Genomic DNA, 25,638 nt, shown 5'->3' on the forward strand with positions numbered 1-25,638 from the left:
AGTTTCAAAAATTCCTGCGTTCAGACCCCCGAACACCCCATCGGAAAAGAATTGGTAAACCTTCCCAGGGTTCTTTTTAGTATTTTGAAATTATCATTATTATGGAGTCTCCAAAAAATTTTGAAACTATTTTTAACAGAAATTACGCTTTTTCAGCATGTCCGCTGAGTACAAGAGCGTCGAAAACGGATGAGAAACGAAGAAGTTATGAATTTTCAGAGTTTCAAAAATTCCTGCGTTCAGACCCCCGAACACCCCCTTCGGACGCCTCTATGATTTTCTAGAGGAAAGTCACTCTCGGGTTTTCAAATCTCGAACCAAACTTCGGACGCCCGAAGACACGGACTGGGTTTTTCTACGATAATTCCAGATTCGTCCCCGATTTTACCAAAACTTCTATATACCATAACTTTCTCGTTTTAATTCCGACTCCCTCGTGGTCGGATCCGTTGGATTCGTATCGACGAGAAGAATCCATCTAATCTAATTTTACCCTCCAAAGATTAAAATCTATTTATCATAATTTAATCTATACTTTTAGGGCATAACCCAAACTTAGATTCTTAGAGTTCCAAAACTAAATTCTTTGTTTCTTAGGGATCCATAAATTCATCCCTAAATTCTTTACACCAAACATAATAATTAAATCATAATAACAAGTTTCATTAGATCCTAGTTTTAGGGTCCTTAACATGCTAAATCTTATGTAGAACATAGATCTTACCATGATTTGCGTTTTTCCAATTCCAAGACGTGATCTCCTTCTCCTTCATGAATTTCCTCTCTTGGGGCTAAAAAGAACGTCTAGAGTTTGTTTATATCCCTAATTTCCTCAAAAATGTTGTATTTATAGGCTTTCTTAAAAGAGCCCTAATCTAATTCTAATACTTGATGACAAAAACGCCCTCTTTAACAAGGGGAACCGAATTTTTTAAATTTTTAGGTATTTGCAAGTAGGTACATGGTAGACCTACGAAAAAACACTGGCAAGCAGTCAAATGGATACTTCGATTTTTGAAGGGTGCATCATCCCTTGGGATTTTGTTTGACAAGTGTAGTGCTGGAAAAGGAAATAGCATGGACTATGTGGATTCTGATTACGCTGGAGATTTAGGCAAGAGAAGGTCCACTTTAGGTTATGCTTTAAAGCTTGCTGGGGGACCTGTCAGTTGGAAGTCCACTTTACAGTCGACTATAGCTTTGTCTACTACAGAGGCAAAGTATATTGCAGCAACAGAAGCAGTGAAAGAAGTCATATAGCTGAGAGGACTTATAAGTGAACTTGGGGTCGAGCAAGAAAACACGTGTGTATTGCGACAACCAGAGTGCATTGAACATGGCAAGGAATCAAGTTTTTCATGCTAGGACAAAACACATAGACATGAGATAACATTTTGTTCAAGAGGTCATTGACGGAGATGAAATTTCCTTAGTAAAGGTCGACACAAGGAACAATGTCGCATATATGTTGACTAAGCCTCTGCCGACGGAGAAGTTCAAGCATTTCTTGGACTTGATTAATATTCGACAAGTTGGGTCGAACTAGCACGCTTCGGGGTGTGATGGAGAAGACTTTATTATGAAAGATATTTACAAGTGGTGGATGAACCAAATTCAAGCCAAGGTGGAGAATGTTAAAGTTACCTTGAATGGTAAAAGTCAATTACTAGTTTTAATAGGAATCTGGAATACACAGAGTCGGTATCTAGTGGTTTTGGAAAATAGTATCCGATTCACTTGGGAAACCTTATAAATGGCTTTGTGAGAGTTATCTTTTAACGCAAAAGATACCCTTGTATACAACAGAACACAAAATGTTGTTGGCGTGGGTTTGCGAAATAGAGAGAGGAAAAACATGCAGGTAACAAGGTATTAAAGCTTTGTGTATAGTTCAAGCACTTTGGTGAAGTGTGGTTTTTTCGGATCTCTCTTGGGCAAGGAAGAAGAAGAAGCAAGGCTATTTTAGGGAGTATTAGCCCTTGGATCCCAGACGGCGTAGAGATTGTTTCTCATGTAATCCGGGGAAAGTTTTGGGCTTTTGTAAGCCCATGAGTGCTTCTTCTAACCCAATTATTTTCCACACAGTAAAATCTTTTGAAGTCTTCTCCTGTGGACGTAGCCACACACAAGTGTGGTGAACCATGTAAATCTTGTGTGCTTTATTTATGGTTTGGCTTGCGCTTTTAGTTATTTGTTCTTGTGAATCTACTTTTGAAACATTGCGTATTGTTAACACATAAATCTAGAAACACACTTTCGTATTTGGATTGTTAACTTGTCACCGCTGAGGGCTGTTTTGAGCCCCAATTCCGCGACACCTACCCACTAGGACCTCCCTATATGGAAAAATTGCCTATGGGGACACCAAAATACAAGAATTGACAACGGGAGGACACAATTTTGAAAAATTGTTAAAGAGGGTTGATAACCCCCTTTTGAGAGTTTGATAACCCTATTCAGGGAGTTGATAACCCACTTTTAGAGGCCTCATAACCCCCATTTCGTCCCGCTCTAACAATTTTTCAAAAGTGTGTCCCCTATTGACAATTCTTGTATTTTGGTGTCCCAATTGCGCTTACCAGGTCCACTGTTATATGAACAAACAAACAAAAAAGAAAGAAGAAAATAAAACATACGCGTCGTCGGAAATGAAGCTTTTATTCAAGAAATAGACAAAACAAGCTGTCCGACTCACGAGGCATGCTCTTACTAAGAAGGGATACACAGAACTCTTCCTCCTCATTTAGCCAACAAAAAAGGGATAGAGCTGGACATAGAAGGTACACAAGTAATTTTGACAAGGCAAGAAGAAAAAGGGATAGATATTATTTCTATGATAGAGTAAGGGAGAAGGGAAAGCCAGTTGAGCCCAACCAATTACTACCCCCGATGAAGGTCCCAGCCGCAAATTGTTGGGCCTCGGTAGCGCTCGTAATAACCTTATATCCCTTCCAATTCACCCTATTTGCAGTACCAGAACCAGCTCCAGTATTCTGATATTCAGCATAATACAAGGTGTTTAGAGCGAAATTCCCGTCCCAAGGGAACCAACCTTCCGGCCGAATTACATCGCTTATCACTGATTGCATATACACTGTCCTAGAGTACTCCTTCCATGGACGGCCTAGATACGTGGGGAAAGAGCTCTGGACGGGCAGTAGATCAGATGTTGCACCAATTCTACACTTCTGGATGACGATGCCGGTGTTCTGGTTAGGGTCATCTCGGCCTTGGGCTGTGAGCATGTTTTTCTGGCCGGAATTGGGGAGGCGCGCATGGATGTCACATTCTTGGAAGACGGCAGCCGCGTTGCCAAAGATGAAATCAACAGTGCCGGCTAGAAGACAGTCTCGGTAGAATTGGCGGAGGGAATGGACGTAGAGTGTGTCCTGGTAGGCGAGCATGTCGCATCGATAGAAGGCAGAGAGGTCTGAACCCACGCGGAGGGCCACCGCCTGGTGCTTTGATGGGCCTGCAGTGTTCTGGAAGCTTATGTCCCGGGCTAGGAACCCATCCCCAACCACGGCTGTGTATCACAACAACAACAACAACAAGATTAATTATAGTCAGGTAAGCTAGCTTCAACCACAAACTTGTTCACCCCATGCGAACTACCTTTTGTTTAATGACATAGGTATCCCCATGCATTTTAGGGTGGGACTAATCCCTACGAATGCACGTAATCACCCATAAACCACGTGCATCGGGTAACTCTGAGGGGACTCGAACTCGCGTCTATGGGGAGCAAACCCACTACGCTAGCCGACGTGCCAACCATGTCCGGGTTTTACCCAAACAACCTTTTTTCTAACTTATCTAGGGACAACCCTAATTAATATTCAGTTCCTCAATAGATCGGCTCGAACTTAGCTATGGACCACTCCGATTAATAATCAGTTCCTAAAAAGATCGGATGGATGGAATTATCCTATGCAAATGACTTTTGGGCCACATTGTAATTACGTTGTGACCCATCAAATGGACGGTTTGGATCATCCTATGGTGTGTCCCTTATGGTAATAATGCAACATGACCAAGCCAGCTTTCTCTACCGTATCAGCTAGTAGATGACTTTCCCAAGCATATTGGCCATTATTTTACTTGAGGTTGTTGATTTCGAAGAGACACACTAGCTTGGTCAGACGGAGGTGAAACAATCTCAGAAAAAACCACCCTTAATCCTGAAGACTTCCTCTCTGATAATAAGAGAAAGCGAAATAGCAGATAACTTACCGACAGTTGCGGAATTGAAAGTGGTACTTCCATCCACGACGTTTCTACTCCCAGTGATGATGGTGGTCTTCCTCCCATCCCCTAAAAACATGATATTCGTCTTCTTCTTTGGCACTTCAACATTCTCCCTATACACACCAGCTTTTATCCTAATTACATATCTTTTGCTACTACTTTCCGGTGCGGCTGCCACTGCCGCCGACACTGTCTTGTAGTTCCCGCTCCCGTCCGCTGCCACCACCACATCCGGTGTCACTGTCGATGCCTGCAACAGTCTCCGATCACCTGCAGACAACCACGACGGGAAGCCATTCTCATTCTCCTCCAGCCAACGTGTAGAAGTAGAACTAGACGCAATGTCGGTGTTGGTCATGTTACAAATCATGGCGAGGGCATTACTACACATGTGGAAGACGTGAAGGAGAGATTTCTCTACAACTCTTCTAACTTTCTTATCGGCTTTTTCATGAGAGAAGCCGTCGAGGCAAGATTCCTGGTTGGTCATGGCGGCACTCATCAGAATCTTGAGATCGTCGGCCAGCATTTTCTTCTTCTTAAGAGGGTAAATCTTGAGGTCGTCTGAGGTCTTGTGTAGCTCGTCAAGAGTCTCGTCGATGTTTTCGAGGCAATCATGGAGTGCAGTTTTCTCCCGGACGGTCAGAGTAGGGGAAGAGACGATGAGCTTCTTTACCTTGAAGAAGAAATGCTCCACTGCCACAGTTGTAAGGTTTAATGATGCCAGAATGACGTCTTTCATTGTGGCGAGGTTGTTTGCCACTCCGGGAAGGGCAGCAGCGATCGACGAGTAGCAGAGGTCTGGGAACCTTGTATTACTGCATGAAGATCGGATGATGGCTTGAGAGGCAGAGTTAATTGCCTCTTCTGCTTCACCGGAGGCGTTCTTGTGCGAGGCAACGACAACAAGGAATGAAGAGAGGAGGAGGAGGAGGAGTTGGAAGAATCTGTTGCTCTTCCTTGCAGAGGCAGAAATGCGCTTGCCCTTATCTTTGAGGGTTGCCATGGTGTGGGTCATTTTGGTGACCAAGTTTGGGCAGTGAGTGTGAGGAGAAGGGGAATACAGGTGGGCCTTTTAACAGCAAAGATTCCTCCTGCTTCTTCTTCTTTTTTTACTTTATTTTTTTCATTTATGAAATGTACGAATTTCAAATCCAGTTGGATACTGTCATATTTTTCCAACCTTTCCTTTCACAAGAAAAAGTTAGAATGTCATATTAACAGTTTTATCTGCCTCCTCTCTCGCTTTCAATTTATTTATGAAAAACACAGTGTGGTGGGAAATATGACCGTTACTGGTAGAGACAAAGAAGCTCATTTATGATTTGACCGTTTGCTTGCTGTAGCAAAAGTCGAGCCGTGGCTAACGATGGAACCCACTCCTTTCATTTACAGTTGCTTCACTTCATCCATTGGTTTCATGTGCTTCTACCATACCGAGTCGGATTATCTTCGGGGGCCAAAAGACGGCTTTGCCCTTTCCTTTTCTCGTTATAACACTCCCACACAATCCGGCCTTATTATACTCCCGTCAATTTAATTTGCTAACTTTGTATAAGATGCAGACGGGAAATGAGAGATTTTATACGGTGTAAGCGCTTATAGTCTCTTATTTCTCAGAAAGTACTCTACGGACCACACTGATATATTATTCGTCTATATCGTTACAAGGAGATGCACAATTTATAGACGTGAATTTCATTGCTAACATTAAGTATTCGTCTATAAAGTGGGTGACCCAAGTAGAAAAAGGGACAAATATAGCATTTCCGTATATATTCATCTTCTTTTCTTCCGCAGGCCACCCTCCAGGGGTATTCCTAATATCCTACTACTCTTTTTATACTACAAGAGTTGGAACGGGTATGATACAAGTACTTTTGATAATGACACTACTCATTTTATTAAATACACTATTATCTTGATTGCTGTTGAAATTTGCTCATTATATATGTATGATGAATGAGAGGTACGTTGTACGGAAGTTGGGTGGGTGCCATTATGGAATGCATGTGAATACACTAATGCTTTGACACAGTCGGTAAAATTTTTAGGACGGGGGATGGTCCTACTGATTGTACCAACTATGTTATTTTATCCAATTATTTTTACCGAACCCGACCCGAGCCCAAACCCAAGGAGGGTCAACTTGAACTTAACCAGACCCTGCCTCAACCCAAAGAGCATTTCAGAGATAGGAGTCAGTGGCAGAATGGTGGTAGAGGAGATGTGGCTGCTGATCCTCTGTGGGTTAGGATGCTTCCAAGAGTGTTGTGAGTTATGTGGCGTTGCTATTTTTCGCCTTACACACTAGAAGATCATGAGGGTGTTGGCTTTTTATGGTGTGGTCCACATTGGTGGGACCCACTTCAAGAGAAAACTGTACTGTCAGTTTTTCTACTCCTCACTACAACAGTTGTGTTTTCAAATGGAGTCTTCAAATATAAATCCCTAAGTGTTTTGAAACACTAAAACACGTAGAGAACAATAGGATAATGACAAAATTAAAAAAGATTGGCATTCCTTATTTCTATTCAGTAATGTACGAATAGTTCCTTGATGTTGGGTAAGTGATTGAATCCTCCTCGCCTTAGAATAAAAAGGATTGATATTGGTGTGACTCAACTAATAGGGTGTTGCTTGCTGCTTGCTTCAGGAATAATAGAGCTAACACGCAACATACTGATAAGGGCGTGATAGGGGGCTTGACTTGCCATATGTGATAGGGGCATCCCATTAGCCCTATTAGTAAGTGATGCTTGATTCAAGCAAGATAGATTCGTTCTCAATGAATCCTTCCCGGTCCTTTCTACTCTGTCATGCCCCAAACCCTACCCTGAGCATAGTCTGCAAACCAAGCTCTACAAGTATACAAGGCTAGCAGAAAATATCAGATCCAAACATAAAATAAGCTAAACTTAAAGAAATTTAGCAATGTCTTTTACAGGGTTCACATAATACTCACTGTCTAACTGATCAAATCAAACTAAAAGATCTCCAAGGTTAAGCCTCGACTTCCTCGTTCGTCTCACGAGGATCTAAATCTGAAAATGTTATAAAGCACAGTCAGCTGAAGAGCTCAATACATAATAAAGCACTACTCTAAGTGTAGATCTAAACATGACAAGGCTCAATAAGGGTCAAACAGAAAGGTCAGAACTGAATACCAAAGTCTCAAATAGAAAAAGTGGGTATAATGATAATCAAAAGAGTATGTCAAAACATAATACTGAATCAAGGTGCAATCGAAGCTAAATAGTAATCAAAGCTAGTATCAAAACAAAAGTCAAAGCAAAAAAGGGTATCCAAAATATTAGAACAATAGTCATTGCCAAAGGGTGTTCGGAATTCAAAGTTCAAAATGCAAATCCCGCATCGAGATCATCGGCTTAGTCCAAAAAGCAAGTTATTTTCATCACGACTGTATACGGGTCCAAAAAGCGTGTTATTGCTTACACCGCCCGCCCACGGTGTCGGAACTAGTTCCTCAAAGTTCAGATACAGGTCGACAGGGCAAGCGTTTTATCCGACTGACGGGCCAGAAGTTCCAGTGTACTAGCCCCACGGTGAGTCCAGAGTTGCCAATTGTATTACCCCCATATGGCAGGGTCCAGAAATAACCCAAGCCTCCACCAAAGTGTCCAGAAATAGAAGGTGAATCCAAAGTCCATAACATATAATTCCAAAGGTCCAGATAACGGATCCAAAGTCTAGAGTCCAAAACATATATTCTCTAAAGGTTCAGGTGTCATAACTAGAATAACCAAAGCAATGGCGGTACCAAAAGCAATATGAGTCCAAACAGATGGTATCGAAGAGTTCATAAGGATCAGCGTCAAAGCTCAGCAAAAGGGTTCCATAAGGGTTTCAAAAGTTCACTTTACAGGTAAACTCAACAACATCCTGGCAAAGGCAAAAATCTAAGTAATACATATCGATACAAAACAAAAGAGTCCATATCGAAACAATATCATAACGAAACTGAAATCAAATGGTATATAGGATAATAAAAATAGCATGCCAGACCCAAGTGATAACTGAAATCGTATAGGTACAAATCAGAGGTACACAAATGATAACATATGTAATCAAAGAAAATGGGTTAACAGTTCACCAAAAGTAGTATGTTATTACGTACCTCGATGAAGGGTGTTTTCCTTACTTCGCCATAAGGATTTATTTCCTCGAACCGTTGACTCTGACGCCCACTATAGACACTGACGATCGGATAGCCCTCGATTCTGCTCTTCTTTCCTCTTCTCTTTTCTTTGGCACTTTGATGGCAGTGCACGCAACAATAAAAGATCATGACTTGAGGTGTCCTTCATGGACCTTACATCTCAGCAAGGATGCATCTTGCAGTGCATAGAAGTTGTTCCTGACTCCAAAAATATTCTCACAGGAAAGAGGCTTTGATGCCCACAAGAGAAAGCCCCCACTTCCTCCATGTCCATCGGTTCACTAACCCCAAACACTTGTTGGAAACACAACTTCCAACACTCAATATACAGTTAAGGTAGATGAAGCCATCCAAATCTCTAACAGACCTCCCTCGTTCTTAATTGCATGGTACCCACCTCCTTGCACAGCACAAGAAGAAGTAACTCCTTCTTGTTCACGCCTAGACTTTCCCAATGTCTCACAAATGTGTAGACTTGTTTACATTATATGGAGTAGTTCCATTGGCCAATGAAAGAGAACCCTAGTTACATTGGAAAGTTACCATTTAGTAAAATAGAATCTGACGAAATCTCCACTCTCCTCCTAGCCGATCAAACAAATATATTTATATACTATCAAATAAGGAAGCAAGAGCCCACATTTTGGAGCTCTTTTCACACGTCCATCTCCCTTCAAAGCTAAACATATTTAGCCTATGCTAATAATCATGAAACAATCTCTCTTTCCTTATATTTTGTGATCGTTACTATTTAAAAGAGGTGTTTCTTATCTTCTATAGATCATAAAATAAAAGGATAACAAGGCCCACAACAGCAGCCTTGTATTTTAAATTTCTTTTATACCTTTGATAGGGTAAAATCCAACCCTTTATTAGGTTATGATATCCATTCCTACCGAAATAAATGTCCCACGGAAATCTGATCCGTTAGGATTTCACCTCGGTAAACTCTTGCTCCATTAGTCGTTTCTAACCCAATAAAAAATAGGATATATTAGAGGACTTCTCAAACTTAATCTTTAAGAGTGTAGTGAATTTAAAACATTGTGATATTAACACTCCATCAATTTAATTAGCCAAATGCCATAAGCACCATGCTCCCGTTTGGCAAATACACCAATTCCAAGTTCCTTAAAAGAAAATAAAACCTTAAGCTCAGTTTTTAGTAGCGGCACCCTATACAAGCTTTTAAAAAAATTGCACCTAGTTTTGATAAAGACAGCCACTTTGGAATGGGGTTTCGTACGGTGGGACTGGGTATTACATACTCCCTATTGCTGCTATTTGAGAATCAGCTTCTCACCACTCCATAACTTCTATTCCGACTCATACATGCATCCAATCATCAGAGATCGGCATGGGCCAACAAAAGTGCCCCTAGCTGTGGGACTACGAGTGGCTATGGTTGCTGATGTACTCGACTGCCACCTATCGGGGATCTATCAAAAGTGTCGAGTGTGGAAGGACACAATTCGTGTGTGTGCTAAAATCTATAAATATGGGTTGTGTTTAATGGGAACAACACTCATACGTAATAGCTAAAGTTCCAACATAAAAGGGTCTCTAATCTGAGAGGAAAATTATGCCTGCGATTCCGTTGATCGAGCCTTAAGGTCTTATACAGCTTAGAAGATCTCGAGGGATTTGTGATCTTCGTCTCTAATTGCCATGGCCGGAGGTAAGTTCCACATTAATTCAATTAAAGTAAGATTAGTAGTTAGTATCAGAGTAGCCTTCATGCCGTGGTGATTGATTAAGGAAAGATCAATTTGTTTTTACCAGAGAATTCATATCAATTTTATCATTCATTTTCCCTTAATCAATTGAATTCGATTTATAATCAATGAGATGGTAGATAATTGAAAAAATTGATTTGAATCATAAAGAATATGATTCTAGGATACAATAATCTCTTCTAGTGTATTTACGGCATGAATCCCATTAAAATCTGCAACTTTTATGTTTAAGAGCGGATCGAGTTTTGGAAACCACCGACGATGTGACCGTCAGATCTATGTTCTGATGGCATGAATAAAGACTCTGTCTCGCTGTGATTCCAACACCACCAACAACGAATCAATCCGACGGCTAGATCATCGCCGGGGACTTTTTGAAGTTTTTCTAGAAAAATTTTCGAAGTGGGTTTCATAAATGAAGTGATACATGTTTTATTAACATAACAATTGGAGGAAGATGGGTGCATTAGGTATTGTGGGTGCGTCATGGTGACACACGCGTCATCACGACGCACATAATTTGTCTTTTTCCTCGATTTTCCTTCGGGTATGATTTTGGGACCTCAAATCTCATATTCTGGAAAAGTGATCAACTGTAACCTACATTTTTTCTGCGTTCCGGACACAATGGTACTAGTTTCATAACCATCTAAGACCTATAGTTTGTTGTTATGATGTTCTTACTATAAAAGGGCTTTAGTAGTTAGGTCTAGAGAATGAGATTCATTCCCAAATTTTAACGGAATGTTTCAAGCACCCTAAGGTACTATGTATATTAGTTTTGGACTATTTGTCTTGATGGGTTTCAGATTTTAAGAGGCCTAAGCTGTTTTTGCTTAGTTTCGCCTACACCCTCAAGGCTCTTGAGAACTTATTCTGATTCTCCATTAAGTCCATTTAATCAATTCAAAATTTTTACAATGTAGTTAACAATTGCCTAAAAGTTTACAATCTGAATTTAAAGTGTTTATGTTTCAGTTTCACATTATGTGCATGTTTCTTTAAATTTAGTTCCTTATGTTGTATGCAATTCCTTCGGTTATATTGGATGTTTCCAATCAATTAATCTTACCCCATATAGTAAAACTGTAGGAATATGACTTAAAGACCAGTCATGCACCCATAGATACCATTATAAAGAGGTATTCGATTAGTCTGGGAGGGGCCTGATGAGCACAATTATATGTGAATTGTAGGAAGGAAAAATATGCATATTTTATATTTAGAGCGGTACTACTAAGGTATTTTGTGTGTTTTTGGTGTTTCAGGGTTCTAATTGGAGTTTTGAATGAATTAAAGCTAAAAGATGAAACATTAAAGAGAAACAACCAATTTCCAATGTTGGCCGAATTTCATAAGAGACCAAGGTGGTTGAATTATGCACAACCCAAATTATGTTGTGGCACAAAAATTGATGGTCTAGATCGTCCTATGAGACTTATAAAATGGGCCGTGATCAATTCACTTTATGACCCATTTTTGGAGTGAGACGGAGGGTGGAAATTTTGACTATATATGATGATCCGGACCATTCGCTGGGCAACCCGACCGTTGGATTTGTTGAAATATCCGGACAATGTAAGCTCCCACTAATATTTTTGCACCGCTCATTGTGGCTTATCAATTGGAGAGTTTGGATCGTCCTACTGGTGTGATATGAAAGCAATTTGTGGGGCTATGACCAATTTACATTGCGACTCATCAAATGAATGATTTAGATCATATTATTGGAATTGTTAAGAGGGGGCAATCAACATTTATATTGTGGTCCAATAAAGTGAACGGTTTGGATAAGCCTTAGGAAATGATTTGAGGGGCGTTATTAATTTACATTCACTAAAATATGAAGGGCATGGAGATGAATTAGAAGGGCAACCCATTCATGTTGATAGCCCATCATTTGAACGGTTTGGATTACCCTATGGAGGAGTCATGTCTGGCTTTGGCCCACTCAGGCTCTTGCAGATTTGCCTCCATCATGACTCTTAACGAAAGGATTCTCAGCTCAACATGGAGGACTGCTTCCATTCCATACACCAGATAGTACGAAGTTATACCTGTAGAGGACCTGATTGATGTCCTATAAGCCCACAAGGCATAAGGGAGTTTATTTGACCAGCCCTTATAAGTCTCTATCATCTTGCTAATAATAATCTTGATGTTCTTATTCGCTGCCTCTACAACACCATTTGTTTGTGGTCTGTAGGGAGATGACTTGTGATGCTTTATCTTGAACTCTTCACACAGATGCACTATTTCTTTCTTGAAATGAGACCCATTATCAGAAATCAGCTCATGAGGTACTCTATATCTGCAGATAATATTTGTTCGAATAAACTTCACAACTGTGTTTGAAGTTATGGAAGCATATGAAGCTGCCTCTATCCACTTCGTGAAGTAGTCGATAGCTACTAAAATGTACTCATGTCCGCTCGAGGACCTTGGATAGATTTTTCTAATAATATCTATTCCCCATACTGAGAACGGCCATAGCGAGGTCAAAGAATGTAACTCTGACGGAGGCACATGAATAAGATTTGCGTAGACTTGGCACTTGTGACATTTCTTCACGAATGCGAAGCAATCTGCTTCCATTGTGGGCCAATAGAAACCAAGTCTAAGGATCTTTCTTGCTAACATCTTCCTATTTATGTGACGGCCACAAACACCTTCATGTGTTTGCTCTATGAGTTCTGCAGCTTGATCATCATCAACACACAGAAGTTGTATCCCGTCAAATGACCTTCTGTACAATTATTCACCACAGATGATGAAGTTGGCAGCTAACCTCTGAAAGGGTTTTTCTCTCCTTGCTAGAAGATTCTGAAGGATATCCCTTGCCTGAAATGAGATTTCTGATGTCTGTGTACCACAGCTTTCCATCCGGACATCTAGTAGATATCTCTATGTCATGCACATGTGCCAGAGCCCACTGTAACCTCACAGCTAAAGGCTGAACCTCCATTGTCGCAGAAATGTCTAACATTGAAGCTAGAGTAGCTAGTGCATGATCAAAATAATTCCTGGTCCTTGACAGATGAGTGAAAGTGATACTCCTGAACTTCTTGACCAGAAATTCTAAATATGTGTTATATAGGATCAACCTTGTTTCTCTTGTTCTCCATTGCCCATTAATTTGGCAAATGATCAAAATTGAATCTCCAAACACATCTATATCTTGGACTCAAAGAGCCAAAGCTGCTTCAAGTCCTACGATGCATACTTCGTACTCCCCCATGTTATTCGTGCACTCAAACTGCAACTTTATGGATATCAGAATGTACTCTTTCTTTGGTGATACAAGCACTGCCCCTACTCCCTGTCCTTGATTGTTTACAGCTCCATCAAAGTACATTAGCCACCTGGTACTCAGAGTCTCTTCTTCAATATTCATGATCTCTTCATCAGGAAACTTAGCCATTAGAAAAACATTCTCTTCTATAGGAGTATCAGCCAATTGCTCAGCAATAACCCGTCCTTTAATGGATTTTTGAGTGACATAAGTGATGTCAAACTCAGACAATAACAATAACCACTTTACAGTTCTTCTGGTGAAGGTGAGTTTCTCGAACAAGTACTTCAACGGATCCATCCATGAAAGCAAAAGTATTTTGTTCGATAGTAGATAATTTATAAGCCTCTGGGTTGCCCAAACTAATGCTAGACATGTCTTTTCCAAGATTGTGTACTTCATCTCGTATTCTAACATTTTCTTACTGATATAGTAGATTGGCTTTTCCCTTTTAGACTCAGGATCCTGCTGAGCAAGCATACAACTCATTGTCGTGTCTGTAATCGACAAGTACAACAACAATGGTTGGCCTAGAATAACTGGTGATAAGACAGGAGGCAAAGATAAACATTGTTTAACTTTCTCAAACGCCTCAAACGCCTCTTGATATTCGTCATTCCACTTTTTCGGAGAATTCTTCTTCAAAAGCTTAATGATAGGTTCACATGTCATAGTCAAATGAGATATGAACATTCTCAAATACTGCACTTTTCCAAGAAAATCCCGAATTTGCTTTTCTGTCTTCGGCGGTTCCATCTCTTGGATTGCTTTGATCTTTTGAGGATCCACTTCGATTCCCACGAACCATGAATCCCAAGAGTTTTTCTGATGTGACTCCAAATACACACTTACTCGGATTCAAGCGGAGCTGGTACTTTCTGATTCGCTCAAAGAACTTTCTCAAGGCAATTGTATGCTCTAGTCGAGTCTTTCATTTAACAATCATATCATCGACATAGACTTCGACCTCTTTATGAATCATGTCGTGAAGAAGAGTAGTCGCAGCCCTCTGATAGGTGGCACCAGCATTCTTGAGTCCAAAAGGCATGACTCAATAGCAATACGTGCCCCACTGGGTTATAAATGTTGTCTTCATCATATCTTCAGGTGCCATATTGATATGATTATAACCTAAAAACCCATCCATGAAGGATAACAGAGCATGACCAGTAGTATTGTCCACCAGGAGATCGATGTTCGAAAGTGGAAAATCGTCCTTCGGACTCGCCTTGTTAAGGTCCTGGAAATCCACACATTCGAACTTTTTCATCCTTCTTGGGCACCGGTACGATGTTTGCAAGCCATTCGGGGTATTCCACCACTCGAATGAATTTTACTTTCAAGAGTTTCTTTACTTCCTCGTAGACTTTCAACTCCCATTCTGTCTTGAGTTTGAGAAGTTTTTGCTTCTTAGGCTTAACTTCAGGGATTAGAGGTAATCTGTGTTGTACAATATCCCCACTCAATCCTGGCATGTCATCGTAAGACCATGCAAAAACTTCCCTAAACTCTTTAAGCAAGGTGATCAATTCTTCATGCTCCTCAGGAGATAAAGTTTTGCCAATCTATATCTCCCGAATTAAGGATTCATCACCAATATTTACAGTTTTAATTTCCTCTTCAAGTGGTTTAGCTCGACGACTCTCCTCTTGTTGGATCATATGTTTGATTTTAAAAGGAGTTTCGTCGGCATCCTCATCTGAGGGGGAGTCTTGATTGTCGTCATTAATTTTTTGATCAGGTTTAGAAACAGAATCAGAAATAGAAGCAGAAACAGAAACAGGAATGTACATGAAAAAGTCCTTTATTTCATTAGGAGAATCAATGATTACATCAGATGACTCGCCCACATCAGGCGTTATAATGGACTTTGAAGCAGAATTGCTCACAACATCATTGGAAACATCAACAGACTTACTACTACTATTTACAGACTCAATGAAAACATTGACATCGACAGATTCAATATGACTACGTATAGATGAAATGTCAAACTCATCAGATGATATCTCGCCAGACTCTGCATCACGTAGAGAAAACTCGTCACCGACTCCGAAAACTAACTCGACCTCTACAGTACCTGCATCAAAAGTAAAGTTAGAAATAACATACTCTGGGTCAGACTCAGAAACTGACACACGTTTTGAAACGACTAACTCTTTTGGGGAAACCTGACTGTACTGTAGGACTACCTGGGGAATATCTTGTGAGGTCCAGTTATCAAGGGGTCCCTCAGCTGGGATAATGTGGTCTCTTGGGTTTTCAAAGTATGTTTCTCCTCTAATCATTGCGATGACTGATGACTCAATCTGAAATAGAGAGTCCAGAAGCTGTGACTCAAGATTCTCAACCCAATCTGTGTCTAGTTCCTCTATCTCTATAAATTGTTCAGCGAAAAAGTCCTCTAGCAACTCATCGGCGAAGAAGATTTCGAGACCCGACAGTTTTGTTCCAGTTTCATCATACCATGGCTCAGGAAAACCGTAATACAGGCAATCAGCTCCCTCTTTTCTGAATCGGTCATTCATAACCATGTTATATGGTCCCATAAAAAATTCTAAGCCCCGGCGGCGGCATTCGGCCCACTTCAACATGTAAGCTTTCATTTCTTGCACCTCCTTGCGAGTTGGCTTTTATCCCAACCCAAACAATACATCAACTGCTTTCATCTCTGGCCATTCAGTTGGGCCCTGTAGATTTCTTCCTAGACCGGCTCCCAAGACATAACCATACCGGCGCATCATCTTAACCACTTGGACATTTGTGCTAGACAAAAACGGGATCTCTTCACTCATAGCTTCTTCTATGGTGATAGTTGAAATCTCTAATGTAAACCCTGTTAGACTAACATCTCTTATGTTTTCAATAACTAACTCCTTAGATATCTGTCCAATTTTTGGATCAGGATTTTCCTTGACTGTGATCACCCTGTTGTTTCGAATGAATTTCAGTATTTGGTGAAGTGTGGAAGGAATAACTCCAACTTTATGAAGCCATGGTCGGCCAAGGAGAAGAAAGAAAGAGATTTTAATGTCCAAAACCTGGAACTCTACTTCGAAAATCTCACCTCCAATTTCAATTTATGTGGCTAATGTTTTGATGACATCTCTCCTTGTTCCATCATATGCCAATATCCCCTGTTCCGACGGGATAAAATTGTCTGGCCCAAACCCTAAGGTGGTGGCAGTGCTCAAAGGACACACATTCAGAGCTGACACATTATCTACTAAAACTTCTGGCACTTTCTTTTTATTACAAAGAATGGTAATACGAAGCGGTTTTGTATGATTTTGGCCCTCTGGAAGCAAGTCATCATCAGTGAAGGATAAAGCTCTTGCCATGGCCACTAAACTGACCAACTCATCTTGAGTGATCTCAACTGACACTTGGGATGCATTTAACTCACGAAGCACAACCTGTCTGTGTTTTGGTGATGCCATTCATAAGCCCTAGATGGAAACATTAGCTTGTGTCTTCTTAAGTTGTTTCAACAAGTTATCTTCTTCTTCTTCTTCAACATTCTGTTTCTGTCTCTAGTTTTCTACAGCTCTTGCAACTTCGGCAAGATTTTCAACTCTCAGCTCCGCCAGTTTAAAGACACGTCCACCACGTGTAACATGGCAAAGCTCATCACATTAGTCATTCAGAAGTAACAGATCTTCGTCCTCTAGCCTTAAAACATAGGGGACTTTCTCTTCCACCTCTTCTTCTTCATATTTGAGGACATAGGAACACTCAGAGGATTCTGTTAATCCCTCATCTCGAGCAGACAGTACATAAGGTTTCTTATTTCCGATCTCTTCATCTTCTTCTTCCCATCTCAGAACATACGGTTTTTCAGAAATGACAGCACAGATACGTGAATGATCTAAAGCGACTTCTTCTATGAAGATTGCATAAACATTTGGTTGAGGAACTACATGTGTCGGCAAGGGGTTCGTAGTTACATTCGGCAGTTCAATTGTAAATTCCCCTTTGTCGATCATGTTCTGTATCTGGTGTTTCAAGGCTAAACACCTATCAGTGATATGGCCAGTACTGCGGTGATAGTCACAAAACTGATCATCTCTCCAGTATCTTGGCAACGGATTGGGTAAAGCCTTAATGTTAGGTAGTTTGATCTTCTTATCCCTCAACAATTTCTTTAATGCTACTGAAAGAGAATATGGCAAAGGATCGAAATGTCTCGGTTCCTTCTTCTCTAGGCGACCTTCACTAAAGTTTGTCCTCTTTTTTGGCTGGGAAGTATTTACATTATGGATCTAAGATGCTATATGGTCCTATGTAAGTGCAAGTCGTCCTTCAGACTAATGCAGGTTAACCTACATCATAGGTAACTAGGTTTGTCCTAGGAAAATATTGGGTGACTAGTGTAACTAGATCTATGGCACGGTTGCTATCCATAGCAAACAGCCGTGATGAGGCTGGACTCCTAACTCTAGGACTCCCTAAAACCTAGGACACAACGTGACGTAAGTGTTCCTAAGGGGCCCTAAAAGATTCCTACGATAGGAGACCGCAATCCAACGGCTCCTAAGACTTTGATTAAGTTAATTTAATTTGTTGAGATTGGTGATTTTTAGATTGACTGATTTTTTATTTTCAAGGATTTTCGATTCCTAAATATCTAAGAGATACCAAAGGTTCTATGGTATCTCTTATAGTATCTTATTGCCTGGCATATTTCTCAGGATTTCCATGGACAGTGAACCTCGGAGCCAATATCATACTATAATTTACACACTACAATTATGTAGGATCGATCGCAATCTGTATACGATTATGGTTGCAATCTCGGCTAGTAAATTATCGCGCTATGGCGAATTTTCAAGGGGATCTATGAATCCTAAGGCTTCTGTTTCAAACAAGTTAGGGATTGAATTCATGATGGAAAGTTAGGGTTTTTTTAAGATTTTACTGATTTTTGTGTTAATATGCTATTAAATTGTGATTTAATATCATTAAGACCAGATTGCTAGGATTACACAGTAACCCTAAGCAATAGAACTCCAAATTCATTGAAACTCTTTCAGTAATAAGATATGAATGAGTTTAGAACAAGTTTTGCTATCAATTTCTCAATTTCCAAACTTTAGTTCAGATTGCAAACTAACAAATCAACTCATAGCATATGAATCTCAAATCAAGTAAAATTTTTACAGTATAGATATAACCGTGGTATTAGACTACTGTAAAAAATTTTAAGATTTTTATTAAGATTTGATGCCAATTACAATTCTCACAAAATTCGGATAAAATCAATGAATTAATTAAAAGGTAGACTAAATGGTATCCTAAAATTATGTAAAAATTCCAGTAGATATATAATAGATTATATGATTTTTTTGCTAAAATTTAAAAATCCAAAAATTAAAGCTCCTCTCTAAAATCGATTTTTAAGTAAAAGAGATAAATTTGTTTCATAGGAATTAAAACTCATTTATTAAAATAAATTGTAAAACCTTATCAAAGCTTTGCAAAATCAATTAAATTTTTTTCTCTAACATTCCAGTAACCTAAGTTACTGGTTTTTAAAGAAATATTTTAAAATTTTGTTAATTTAATATGAAAAAGAATTACGGCACGTAAAACGGGGAGGCGATTGGAAAACAATAAAGATCATATTTTTCAAACTTTTTTTTCAATGGAAAATTCAATTTATTATTAAGCTTTAATTCTGAAAATTTTCATCAATTTTCACAACCTTTTGATATTTATTAAAAATGGCCGAAATTTAAAATAATTAATAATTCAATTAAGAAATAACCCTTTGTTGGGTTAACTTTCGAAAAATAGAACGGAAACCGAGGCGGTCAAACCATGGTCAAAGATCATGATTTCCAGTAGCTTTAGAATTTTTAGAACCCTAAAAAAATTTCATTTTTTGAAAAAGATCCTTTTTTAAAACATGTGTTTTGAAAATTCCATTTAAATCCATATTGAAAAGAAGAGAAAGAAATTCAAGATTTATGTGGAGGAAAATTAATTTTTGGGCGAAATTTTAGATTTTAAAAGCCTATAATCTATGTTATAACATACTGGAATTTAAAAAAAAACTCATAGATTTGATGTTTAAAATAAATAAATAAAACCATAGCATGCTTTTCTAATTCGCAAAGAAGGAAAATTATTACCGTCGATCGCAATCCGTGTCTCTTGGGTTGGTAATCCGAGATATTTGCTTTGTCCAACCCTTTGGTGTGATGAAGAAGACCCAAAGAACACCCCAAAGATCCTTGATGTGTGGTTTGTTGAAGAAGAAAAGGGAATTCAAGAATCCATTTTGTTAAGAACCCTTGAGAGAGAGATGAACACACTTCATGAGAGAGGAGGTTTTTTTCTCTTTTTTTTTCTTGGGAGGAGAGAGAAAAAGGAAGAATTTGGATTCTTTTGGATCCCCTTTGTGTTGTGTGCTTTGATTTTTATACAAAAAAGCTATGGTTAAGAGAGAAATAGTAATTTCCAATGTGAGAGCTCCCATCTTTGGCTTATTTCCAATTTTCCCCTCTTGCTTTCTTTCTTTCTTGTTTCCAAATTGAATTTGATTCCAATCTTAATTTTTTGTCAAACAAGACATGTTATTCCCATTCCACATTGCTTCTTTGGAAAACTCATTTTTAAGTAACCATTCCTCTTTTCTTTCTTTCCTTCTTTTCTTTTTATTCTTTTTATTTTTTTTTAACCAATATGATGTCACCACCATGACATCATCTAGGTGGGGCACCCAACTCATGTGGGTCAGCCATGTGGGGCGCCCACCATGGTGGTCGACCCACATGGGCTCCATTCTTGCGGGCTTTAGCCCAATGGGCCATTTCACACGGGTTTCGGGTTTTTTTCGTTAAAATTCAATAAAATCATTCTAACTTCAACATTTTATATATGGAACCAATCCTTTTAACATTTATGGTGCATCCCTAATACATGATCGAACCATCTTTTTTGGAAAAATAATTTTTCGGACCATAATGCCCCTATTTGACAATTACACATCCAAATGTGATCAAAATACTCTTAAATTGGTTCACTCCTAAAGGAAAAAGTTAGAAATGGAAAGTCTTTGTGATCGAACTTCAAAAATAGAAACTTTTAAAGTTCAATCCTTTTGGTGAGCAATATCAAACATGATCATTTGGTACCCCCTGAAAATACCCAAAATGCTCTTGACACATAAAATTTCCAAGTCAAGCGAAACCCCTGGGAAACTCTAAATTTAGCAAGCTTTTCAAAATTCATGATATCATCTAAAAGTCCTTAGACACACCCTAGAGGTCAAATGAAACATATTGGAAATGACCAGATTACCCCTGAGGTACAAAATTTGGTGAAACTAGGGAAAACCGTGAGAAATTCTAAAAATAGCAGTGTTTTCAAAATTCATAGAATCGCTCAAGATTTCTCAGACACAACTCGGGGGGTCAAACAGGACAAATCGGGAATGACCAAAATACCCCTGTAATGCAAAAATTGGCAAAAATGAGGGAAACCCTGAAATTTCTAAAAATAGCAGGTTTTTTCACTTACTTGGAAACTTGAACTTTCATCTTCCAGATACCATTGGAACACCCTAGAAACCTTTAGGATTGCGAATCAACTTCCAAACACCTAAAATGAGATGAAATCTATCCTAGAATGTATGAATACCTAATTTATTTGCGGAATATAGACTCGAGACTTGACAAACTACCAAATCTTTTACTTTTTAAAGTGTAGCAAAATGGGGGTGTCTACAGTTGGTACTGGATTACTTCCCTGATAAATTTGATCAACAAAATCTAAGAGTAAAGGAGAAGTATTGTCAGTTTGATGAGAAAGGAGCCACCTAGCATAAACACAAAGAACTAAGGCATGAATACGACTAGTTTGGTGTTCTCGAGTGTATTTTCCCAAATTCGAAAAAACTGTGACCAACTGAGGAACTGATAAACGCTTTTCATTTATAAAGAAATCGATGGGCTTAGGTGAAGTGGGAAGCAGTTTCTTGAAACTCGTATTGTAACCCAACTTAGATTCAAGTCTGACAAGAGGACCTTTATAATCAAAACCCAACAAATGACACCAGTCTTCAAAGATTGGACACATTTCTTGCATGCCAAAACGAAAAATGTGAAGATCGGGTTGCCAAAAATCAACAGCTGCTTTAAGAAAATTCCAATCTACTTTGATGTAGGGTAAGCTTTGGAGTGCATTAAGGTTATGGCCAGTATGGTTCTCTAAAGGGCGATACCCCCTTTCATCATTCATCCACTCTTTCAACTTTGCATTAGACTCACATGATAATCAAGGAAGGTACATAAGTTGAGAATAAAGCAAATCCTAAATATGGAGTTACAAAGGAATGGTATGGACAATGAATCATACACTCAAAGGATACGGGTAGAATCAAACTTTTCCATCAATGATCTCAATATGATCCAAGGGTAGGAAACCAATTACAAATAACAGGGATCTGATCCAAGATCGAAAGAATAGAGAATAAACCACGGCCGCAATATGGGTGAAGTAGAACCATTGGCCTGATCTAATTCTCAAGGATGGATTGATACACTTGATAGATTTAGACAAGAAAACCTCACTGAAAGTAGGTCCTAGTCCAAGATCATAAAGAACAGATGTATCATCAATAACTCAAAAGATAGATCATGGCCATGAAGGCAGCAAATAAAAGCTATCCGGCATCTGAAAGATGAACAGACATAACTGATTGAATTAGATAAGGAAGCCTCATTGAGGAGAAAGCCCTAATCTAATAATAAAGGAAAATGGGATTTGAATTTGTCATCAACAAATCGAAATATAGACCATGACCATAAGAATGGTAAGTGGGAGCCACTAACCAGGTCTAAACCTGAAAGATGAACTATTTGAATTGATTAGATCAGATAGGGAAATCTCAATAAATAAGAAAGCCCTAGTTTATTAATCAATAAATATAGATATATTTATATATACATATATATCCTAACCAGGGGCACCAATCCTAGTCTGATATAGTGAAGTCAAGAAGGTCTTGACTCATGACAAACTCGTGAGTATGTTAGGACCGTGTTGTAGCCACATAAAGTGAACTATCCTAGTCTAGGGCAAGGCTCCTAACCCTAGGCTCCACATGTGTAAGCAACACATGTTCGTCCCTATATGCAAACAAAAGGACAATGCAATATATAGAGGGGTAAGGCTGCGAGGTCCACCTGGCCGGGTGCATAGTTACTTGAATACTGTAATTGTCGCACAGCATACGAACTATGTCCGTTTTACACACGAAGTGTCCAAGTGTTGAGTATACTACTAGTACGGTGGCGCTAGAAGACGGGTATAGCCCTCACGGCTCCTACTTATAGTATCCCATAGAAATAGGTCAATTTGATAGCACATTCACAACAAACAACAGCAGGAAAGTAACCACAAAACAGGAATATATGCAAAGGATGAGAGTGAGTGTGTGAGCCCTTGTTTTATTTACGCACCTTGTGGACCCCGATCCCAGATAGGCGGGGGAGGAGCCCCCGAGAAGTCTCTGGATCATCCACGTGATGGAGAGCTCTACCAAGGAACTCTCGAAATAGTGACCCTCACAGCATGAGTGGCGATGTAAAGTGAGATACCTCTCGATTCGGGGACTAGCCCGGATTCGAGACGTACCTGAATCAAAGAAGAGTCGTCATCCAAGGAAGTAGGCCTTGATCCCATACTATACTTTGTCGCAACGGATAACCAGAGATAACGTCTACCTAGGCATGCATGTCACGGGGATGGAATAACAAGCACACACAAAATAAATGAAAGAAATGTCACCTAAGCATAGCTAGGTTATGAGTGGCATGCCTAATTGGTGTCTAAGTTCTGGTGGATAAACACATGCACGCTACAGCTAAAGGTATAAGGTCTATACAGGAAAGTAACAAAACACAGCAAAACACACAACATGACAAACCCTAGACTCTAATGTGATACTTGACTCGGACCAGGATGGCCATCCATCCCGGCCTCGGGAAGAATCAGAATCGACGTAGTTCGGTGACCTATTCTAAACTACGATGCCTAACCATCTAAGACCGCTATCCTAGACTCGATCAACTAAACCTGACTAGTTTTTTAAAGCTTTTTTGCACGATTGCTGAAGTTCAAGTGAATTATAACTTTTTAGGACTCTCTATATATTCTAACTAATGCAAGTTGGTTAGCCTTAAGCTAATCCAGGTGATTCCTATATCTTATGTGTAACTAGGCTGTGTGTCTTAAGAAAAACCATGGGCTAACTAAGTGTTTCTTAGTCTAGCCATCGGCTCGACTAAGTGTCTAATCGACCACGACTCGAGGCCTCCCAACTCTAGGGACACTCTAGGGCATATGTAAAGCATCCAATGACAATCAAAATTTTCACACCTTAATCACAACAGCCAAAACTTCTGATGAACTGAGAGTGAAATCATCTCAATTTTCTTTTGGAGATCAATTTATAAACTTAAAAGCTTGTATGGGGAATTTTCACACAAAGAAATATTCACAACAATAGATCATGATCTCAGAACATTAATAAAATAGAAGACCAAGAGAAATACCTTTTCTCTTTGTTATTTATCTTCTTGAATTAATTCCATTTTCTCCTTCTTCTTAAGATGTTGTAGCTTCTCCTTGTCTTCAATCCTTTGCTTACTATGCTCAGATGATCCAAGCTTGAAATTCTTCGAATCTTAGAGGTACGAAGGGGATTTGCAAAGATCAAACACAATGATGGATAAAAACAACAGTAAATCTGAAATTCACAATGGATCTGAGATTTTAGGATTTTAATTTAGGGTTTTTAGGTTAAAAGAAATGAGGGCTGATGTGAGAAAACAAAGGGAATCACAAAGAAACGAGAGGGATGTGCTGGCTGGAGACTCATCGGAGCTTGCCGGAGAATAAAGAGAATGATCGGAGAAGAAACAAAGGTTTACAATTAGGGTTTGTAACTTGGATCTAGGGTTTGATGGAGCTAAAAGAAGATCAAAGAAGATGCTAATGACTAAAATTTTAATCTTTACAGGGAGAGCAAGAGGTGTAAAACATTAGCCGGAATATGGCCGAAATCCGACCGAAGTTCAATCGGATTTGAACGGAGAAGAAGGGGCTTGAACGGAGAATGAGGGTCTTTTCTCCTCTCTTTCTCTTCCTCTCTCTGTGTTGACAAAAATGAGAGCCTCCCTAAAACAAACGAGCTTCTTGGCTTTTATAAGAATAGAGGGGAGCTGATATTGGCACAACCATCTTTTATAGGCGTGCGGTTGCGCGAACTTTTGATGGGCGCGCGACACCATCGTGACCCATATAGCTCATGCTCTGCACTGTCCAGGATATAGACCTGGCAAACGCGACCCGTGCCCGCGGGTCGGCCCGACCCACCCGCAAATTTGCGGGCACAGGTCTGAGTTTTAGTGACCCGTCAAAACTATCCCGCGGGTGACCCAACCCGCAAAAACACGGGTCGGGTCGAGTCAACCCGCGGGCACCCGCAGGTCACTTGGCTTTTTTTAGGGTGGTGATTTTGTTATGCTAATCTAGTTAGATGGCTTTTTTTCCTAATGCAAAGGATGATGATTTTGTCATGCTAATCTAATTTTAAGGGTTTGATGCCTGAATAGGTTATGGCTGGCACCATAGAATATAAATAGGTTGTGGCTAGCACCATAGGTTGATCCCAACCCTCCGATTTGAATGTTAGAGGGTTGATCACTTGATCCTAACCCTCCGATCTATAGAGGGTTAGGATCAACCTATTGAAATGATTTTTGGGGCACAACCTATTTAGGCTGTGGGCCATCTAATGGACGGTTTGGATCATCCCACGGTGCTGGCCATACCCCCCTCATCAAAATCCAGTGATAACATTTTCCAAAGTGATAACATTTTCCAAAATAAACAACTGTTTGAATTTGCGGGTGACTCGCGGGTTGATCCGGCCCACCCGCGGGCCGCGCGGGTTACCTAAATTCTGACCCGCAAAAATGCGAGTCATCTCCTGACCCGACCCGTGTGACCCGCACCTGCATCACCCGCAGGTTGACCCGGCCCGACCCACCCATTTGCCAGGTCTACCAGGATATATGCACCCCCCTTCTGTTTTTACACTACATACATTGTTCGGCTAGTTCGCTAGGCAAACGAACTCGGATTCCAGCGAAATTTTACGGGGACTTAGC

General features: G+C 39.8%; 1 protein-coding gene across 1 annotated transcript; it reads right to left on the reverse strand.

Annotated features, from left to right (window-relative positions):
* Nucleotides 1–2,639: 2,639 nt before the first annotated feature.
* LOC143863250 (pectinesterase-like) lies at nt 2,640–5,340 on the reverse strand. The gene is made up of 2 exons (XM_077373920.1): nt 4,234–5,340; nt 2,640–3,526 (listed from the first exon to the last, which is right to left on the reverse strand). The coding sequence occupies exons 1-2, from the start codon at nt 5,264–5,266 to the stop codon at nt 2,832–2,834; spliced, it is 1,728 nt and encodes a 575-aa protein (XP_077230035.1). The 5' UTR covers nt 5,267–5,340; the 3' UTR covers nt 2,640–2,831.
* Nucleotides 5,341–25,638: the final 20,298 nt, after the last annotated feature.

Source organism: Tasmannia lanceolata, unplaced genomic scaffold (assembly GCF_043159265.1).
Source record: "Tasmannia lanceolata isolate RefF3 unplaced genomic scaffold, GAP_Taslan_0.1 ptg000044l, whole genome shotgun sequence".
NCBI lineage: Eukaryota > Viridiplantae > Streptophyta > Magnoliopsida > Canellales > Winteraceae > Tasmannia > Tasmannia lanceolata.

Bases quoted from the DNA above. Each gene is read 5' to 3' on its own strand.
- LOC143863250 (XM_077373920.1), bottom strand. From the start codon at position 5,266: ATGACCCACACCATGGCAACCCTCAAAGATAAGGGCAAGCGCATTTCT. The intron at 3,527-4,233 runs GTAAGTTATCTG...TGTGATACACAG, and splicing joins TTTCAATTCCGCAACTGTCG to CCGTGGTTGGGGATGGGTTC.